The 7,667-nt window shown below is 39.7% G+C and overlaps 1 protein-coding gene across 1 annotated transcript; it reads left to right on the top strand.

The window, feature by feature from the left end:
• Window positions 1-4,474: 4,474 nt before the first annotated feature.
• Window positions 4,475-5,984, top strand: LOC120994015 (the record flags this gene model as incomplete). Its single annotated transcript, XM_040422477.1, has 2 exons — window positions 4,475-5,384; window positions 5,980-5,984. Coding segments are annotated over 2 exons (915 nt in total), but the record flags the coding sequence as incomplete, so codon positions are not given.
• Window positions 5,985-7,667: the final 1,683 nt, after the last annotated feature.

Genomic DNA, 7,667 nt, shown 5'->3' with positions numbered 1-7,667 from the left:
AATTTGGGAACATGTTTGTGGGGACATAGAGTATATTGTCTTTTAAAATTATTATGAGCAGATGTAGTATATCCGTTAATACTATAATGGGCCCTACAGACATGTATCTGTGAGAAACAACCATTTGAATAGCAATGTACAGGGAGTGCAGAATTATTAGGCAAGTTGTATTTTTGAGGATTAATTTTATTATTGAACAACAACCATGTTCTCAATGAACCCAAAAAACTCATTAATATCAAAGCTGAATATTTTTGGAAGTAGTTTTTAATTTGTTTTTAGTTTTAGCTATTTTAGGGGGATATCTGTGTGTGCAGGTGACTATTACTGTGCATAATTATTAGGCAACTTAACAAAAAACAAATATATACCCATTTCAATTATTTATTTTTACCAGTGAAACCAATATAACATCTCAACATTCACAAATATATATTTCTGACATTCAAAAACAAAACAAAAACAAATCAGTGACCAATATAGCCACCTTTCTTTGCAAGGACACTCAAAAGCCTGCCATCCATGGATTCTGTCAGTGTTTTGATCTGTTCACCATCAACATTGCGTGCAGCAGCAACCACAGCCTCCCAGACACTGTTCAGAGAGGTGTACTGTTTTCCCTCCTTGTAAATCTCACATTTGATGATGGACCACAGGTTCTCAATGGGGTTCAGATCAGGTGAACAAGGAGGCCATGTCATTAGATTTTCTTCTTTTATACCCTTTCTTGCCAGCCACGCTGTGGAGTACTTGGACGCGTGTGATGGAGCATTGTCCTGCATGAAAATCATGTTTTTCTTGAAGGATGCAGACTTCTTCCTGTACCACTGCTTGAAGAAGGTGTCTTCCAGAAACTGGCAGTAGGACTGGGAGTTGAGCTTGACTCCATCCTCAACCCGAAAAGGCCCCACAAGCTCATCTTTGATGATACCAGCCCAAACCAGTACTCCACCTCCACCTTGCTGGCGTCTGAGTCGGACTGGAGCTCTCTGCCCTTTACCAATCCAGCCACGGGCCCATCCATCTGGCCCATCAAGACTCACTCTCATTTCATCAGTCCATAAAACCTTAGAAAAATCAGTCTTGAGGTATTTCTTGGCCCATTCTTGACGTTTCAGTTTGTGTGTCTTGTTCAGTGGTGGTCGTCTTTCAGCCTTTCTTACCTTGGCCATGTCTCTGAGTATTGCACACCTTGTGCTTTTGGGCACTCCAGTGATGTTGCAGCTCTGAAATATGGCCAAACTGGTGGCAAGTGGCATCTTGGCAGCTGCACGCTTGACTTTTCTCAGTTCATGGGCAGTTATTTTGCGCCTTGGTTTTTCCACACGCTTCTTGCGACCCTGTTGACTATTTTGAATGAAACGCTTGATTGTTCGATGATCACGCTTCAGAAGCTTTGCAATTTTAAGAGTGCTGCATCCCTCTGCAAGATATCTCACTATTTTTGACTTTTCTGAGCCTGTCAAGTCCTTCTTTTGACCCATTTTGCCAAAGGAAAGGAAGTTGCCTAATAATTATGCACACCTAATATAGGGTGTTGATGTCATTAGACCACACCCCTTCTCATTACAGAGATGCACATCACCTAATATGCTCAATTGGTAGTAGGCTTTCGAGCCTATACAGCTTGGAGTAAGACAACATGCATAAAGAGGATGATGTGGTCAAAATACTCATTTGCCTAATAATTCTGCACGCAGTGTATTATTTTACTTCATTACAAAATCATTAGGGAAGTCTACTTTGTAGGAAGCATTGGGTGTATGAATGTCCCATTCATGTCTTCATAATTATATTCTATGTATTCCTGTGTGGTGTATTTAAATTTGCAACATATCTTAACCAATGACTTATATAATATGTCATCTATGTATAACAGTGTATCGATGTGTGTGTATATATATATATATATATATATATAGATATATAATTTAGAATATATATTTTGTGCCGTGTATATCCCACTGACCATATAGACTTTTAAGGTTTAGAAAAGTATTGGAGTTGCCTTCCTACTAATTGGTTTTCATGAGGAGAGCTAAATATTATTAGCCAGCCATGTAGGCAAGTTAATGAATCCGGATGTTAAGTAAAAGGAACCATTGTCCCTAAGAAGACAGTAGGAGATGGTGACTCCAACATGTCTAGATTAGGGGTAATTAAAATGTCGGGAAGAAACCCTTAATACTGATGTATGTTCAAGAGGTTAATAAGGTCGTTATTAGATATTTAGAATTAATGTTGGAATTGTTATGTAGTACAACAGTGCCATCTAGAGGTAAATTGATAATAGTATGGCATTTTCACCAGTGTTCCAAGGGTTAAAATGACATCATTGGTATCTACATACGAACACACCCATCTTGTCTGATTGGAGATCCCTAATCTAGAAGGGGAGGAATTCTTAGATAACATGGGGTATAAACTATGCATGTAAGAGGTTAGGAAGGAGCTATCTATCTATCTATCTATCTATCTATCTATCCATCTATCTACACTCTTCAACTGAAACAACTGCAACTAACAATTTACTTCAACAACAAAAAGAAACTTGGATTAATTTTTGGTCATTGGAAGAGTTTTTTTTGAGAACTGATTACACCCGAAACCTGTCCATCCTTGACTTGGTAACGTATGTTATATTTTGCTTGTGATATTATTAAGATATTCCTCTCAGCGTATAGTCAAGTGTTTCCATATTGTGGGAACGTATAGTGTTAATCACCTCCCTAATGCTAGTTGTCCTCTTAGCAAAGATGCATATTGCTAATGGGAGATTAGACATTATCTGAGTAGAGGAAAACTCTGGGAAATTATATTTCCATAGTCTGGTTGCTGAGTGGGATATAATATCATATTAATATCATTTATATTTTTGATTGTCATAGGCTGAGACAGAGTCAAGGGACAACATTTATTGTTCTTGTATTAATCTGTATTTTGTCATGTTATAACCTGTTGGTAAACAGAAAATCCTGAGCTTGTCTTGATGTATTAAGTATTGGTCTGTTTGATAAAGAAATTATCATTTATTTCTTATCATATGTTACTTTTAATAATTCTGTGCTGGTGAGAAAATGATAGTGGATTATACCACCATCTAGTGGTGGTTTATTGGTACTGCGTCAATTTGTCTATCCATTGATCTTATGTCAGTTTTATATTGGAATTTTACTCATTTATAAATAAATTGTTACATATATTTTGTATAATTGATTGCCCCTTTGTTTTCATTAATTGCATAAATTAAATTTAGAGTCTCAAGATAAAAGAAAGGCGTTTTATGTCCGCCTAGTGGATTTCCTGACTGATTTCCATTTTTTATTATTTTATTAATTTTTATATTTTTATATAAAATATTTATATTTTATATAAAAGATATACCTTGACAAATATGGAGGCACTGCTGAGATCTTGAGATATTTCTATAAATTATTTATGCAAATAGTGAAAAATTCTACACTTCTTCTTAGCTTGTTATTATTATCTGTATTGATTATTGATCAGAATCATGAATGTAACAGGCAGCGGCCCAGGTAATAGCCAGGCTATAGCAGATAGTCCATCTGACCCAGGAAAGATAATATCTAAGGTTATCGGATATGTTTATTCCCGTTTGAAATTAGATAAAAATATAGATGAATGGACTAATGAGCTGCAGGCAAGAGCCTATGAAGAACGTGGGGATATATGGAAGTTAGGTGGCATGGTTGATAGTTACCTGACATATATGGATTTGGCAAATGATAATTCCAAGAGGGACCAACACCTCTTATCTGCATTGCCACCTGTTTTGTATGCATTGTTTGAGGTCAGTACTCTTTCTAAAGATAGGTATGAGTCTATAATGGGTACAAAAAGATACGTATCCAAGATGGAATCAGAACTAAAATCCGCAGAAGCGATGATCAAAGACTTAGAGTACAACCTTAGTCACAGCCATGATGCATACCAAAAGGCAAAAAATGATTTAGAGGATTTATATCGTCAGTATTCCAAAATTAAGCAGACAGATGGATCAGCCCATAATATAGTCAATGCTGAAAGGGATCCATCTAACGCTGTGGGATCTCCTGACCCTCCATGTCTTACTCCCCAACATCCAGACATGTCATCACATGCTCCTAAAGCAGGCCCCATCCAAGACACTCAGCAACCTGAAAGTGTTGGTGTGATAACACAGGAGGCATTAACCCAATTGAACCAGGCATTGCAAACTGTAACCACCTTACTAGGTGCCAGTAATATGGAAGCCCCTAGAAGTGTCTCTCCTCATATTCCCTTGGATAGACATGTTAGGGTTAGGGTTAAATCACCTGTGCAATATGTGTCTCATGAGAGTGGGGAAAGCGCATGTGAGTCTGATAGTGATGTGGGAAAGCATGTATCTTACTCCCTGCCAAGCAGACAGGTGTTTACCCACAAAGAGGATCAGGGTCCCAGGCGACCATCATATGCTGAGGTGGTCTCTAGGAAGAAAAATTACCAGTATTCAGAAAAGGATCAAAATTCATCCAGCATAATTAAGTTTTTAAATACCACTGTGTCCAAGTTCTCTAAGAAAGGTTCTTCTCAGATAGCGAATCACTTAGAACTGTATGAATCCACTATGGATTCTTTAAAATTATACTCTGATGCTGACAGAATCAGATTCCTTCCATGGGCATTTGATGATAAATATCGTCATTACTTTACCTCTTTTAGGGAGAGAGGAATTCAAGATTGGCCAAGTGTTTTGCATGAAGTTAAACTGGAATTCGGACCTTACCGAACCATTACTGCTGCAAAACGAGACATATATAAGCTTACATGTAGGCCCAATCAAAGTCCCCGTGAATTCCTCTCTATCCTTAAAAATGCCTATGGGTTAGCATATAGATCCCCAAACTGGGAATCTGAAGAGTTTAAGCAGTTGTTCTATGATGCTATGCCAACCCAGATCAAACTTAGCCTAGCCAGAGATCTGGATATTGAAGCTCCCTTGGATAGGTTGGTGACGGCTGCCACCACGCTGTATAATATCAGTGAATGCCATGAAACAGGTGAGAGAAGATTTAAAAAATCCCCAGAGCAAAATATAGCTGAAGCTAAGGTAAACCCTAGCTTGGGATTTGAAACACAGCCACGTAAGTATTCTCAGTCTACAGGTCCTGTCCAACAAACCCAGCAACAACAGGTAAGACCCAAGCAAACCAAGCCCCAAAATCCCAACGGGTCAGAGGGGGATAATTCTGGTGCTGGGAGGTCTAACTACCGTCCATATTACAATAATGGTCCCCAATATAGGTCCTATTACAATAGGGATTCCCAGGGTTACAGACGCTGGAATAACAGGCCCAGACCACAGAGGGAAGATAGGCAGGAACCCTTAAACTCACCTAGGAGTAGGTCACCCACCAATAATCAGGGCGCCTCACAAAACCAAAATATGCGCAAACCAAACAGGGTTGATCAGCTGGCAGAACAAGTGGCCCAGTTGAATGACATTGTGAGAAAGTTGTCCCAGGTATCCCCAGGAAAACAGCCTGAACCTTTTTTAGGGGCAACTCCAGGTCCCAGCTCAACATCATAAAGCAGATTGGGCCGGGTCAGAACCCAGGCCACTGCAAGGCCATTAAGATGGATGTGAAAGAATCTGATGTGATTACTAATACCATTTCTCCTTGCAGTACCCCTGACCCTAAGATTGGGGCCAGGGAGGAGGTGTCTAATATTTTATTTGTCTTGCAGTCTAATCGTGTCGATCCCTGCGACCATGCGTCTATTCCAGATTGTGATCCCATCATTCCAGCCTCTTGTCATGAATCAGCTGTAAACTGTGATATAATCCAGTTTTCCCCAAGGGTGGGGGCCGATGCTGCTCCTCCAACTTCTCCTGTGAGACACAGGAATGCAGAGGTCACGAAGCTGCAGAGAGGTCAAACCCTCCAGAGGAATCATATGAGTAAACATTCTAATTTCTTGTGTGATTTATTCCAGGTTGACGGCCGATATTTTGTGGAATCATATCTCCAAAATGAACTTATCGGACCAATCAAAAGTTTACTCGACACCGGATCACAAGCCACCATCTTATCATATAGTTATTTCCAAAAGATTATGGATCTGACGACAAAGAAGCCGAGATTAAGATCATTTGATGGCTCTTTGATAAGTGTAGGTGGAGATGCTTTACAGGTAAAAGGTACATCATGGTTGACATTTAGAATTGGCAAAAAGACCATTAGACACCCCACATTGATTGTGGATCTTCCATATGATCGGCTGATCATAGGAATTGACCTTATGAAAAGGTTGAGTACCATAATAGACTTCATTAATGAAGCAGTCTGGACTCAGGTGAAGACACCCATTGCATATGAACTCTCTTGCAATGCACAAACACAACGCAGTTGTCACGTGATTGAAGAGAGGCCTAACTCGATTGAAGTTCATTTCAGGAACAATCAAATGCCGGATGTCACGATCCTAAACAATGGTAAGCCCGAGGAAGCTGTCAACGGTGCCGCTCACATCATTACCATCCAGAGGGACAGAATCGAAAAGGTAACCTTGGATGATGATGTATTAACTATTTCTCTTGAAGGAGGAAATCACAAAGTTGCGGACCTGACCAAACATACTCAATCCATGGTACGGATTGAAAAGGTCAATGACAATTTATTGATTCCCATACAAGTGAACAATATAACCCGGGTGAAATATGCCAAACTGGATCTGAAATCCGAAGCCAGCTACATAAGCTTAGGACTCTTAAAACAGGTCCCCAATCCTAAAATGATTAAAAGTTTCTCTCCACAGGAACAATGGGTTCATGATCTGGATGGAAATTCCCAGAGTCATAATGTGGTTGCAAGATGTCTTTTGTCTATCTCCATAGGAAATAAGACCACGGAACACGTTTTCATCGTGATAAATGGACCACGATACCAAATGTATATAGGTAACGACCTTCTACACAGATTTGCTGTACAGATTGATCTGGTGAATAAAACCTTATGGTCCAGATTACCAGGAGACCCAGAGGGATTCCAGGATGTAGAGCAAGCTTTGAGAGGGGGACAACAGATGCCCTACGCCGTAAGTATTGAGGTTGCTGAAGAGGTTGAAATCCCTGAAGGATGCAAACCGTTTCTTCTCCCCATTCAAGTGAAGAAGGGACAGAAACTGAAGAATGCAGATGCCTTGATCTGTTTATCCAACCGGATGCAACAACTCGGCCTAAAGTTAAAGCCTACTCCCATGATAAACGTCCATCAGGTTCCATTACAGATGGTAGTCCATAATATGATTCCCCATAGCATATCTTTGCAAAAGGACACCGTAATTGGTTTAGCTATGGAATCAGAATACTACACTTTTGGATTCCAGAATGATGTTATTGGACTTATTCCTGATGAATACCTGACGGAAGAACAGGTAGTAGAACAAAGTTTTTCCTCAACCCCTGAGGGGTTATTCAATATACACTCTGTTTATCCTTTCAGCTCTGAAGAAGGTACATGCCACATCGAAGAAACATCATTGGTTTTCAACCATGAGATCGATGAGAGGGAGTACGAATCCTGCCAAAAAGGAAAGGATAAGGTACACTACACCCAAAATGACTTAACCAGTGAGCTTGAAGAAGCTTACGAGTTAAGTCAGCCGGAAATCTTTTCAGAATT

This window comes from Bufo bufo, chromosome 3, assembly GCF_905171765.1.
Source record: "Bufo bufo chromosome 3, aBufBuf1.1, whole genome shotgun sequence".
NCBI lineage: Eukaryota > Metazoa > Chordata > Amphibia > Anura > Bufonidae > Bufo > Bufo bufo.
This window is presented reverse-complemented; position numbering and strand designations above follow the sequence as displayed.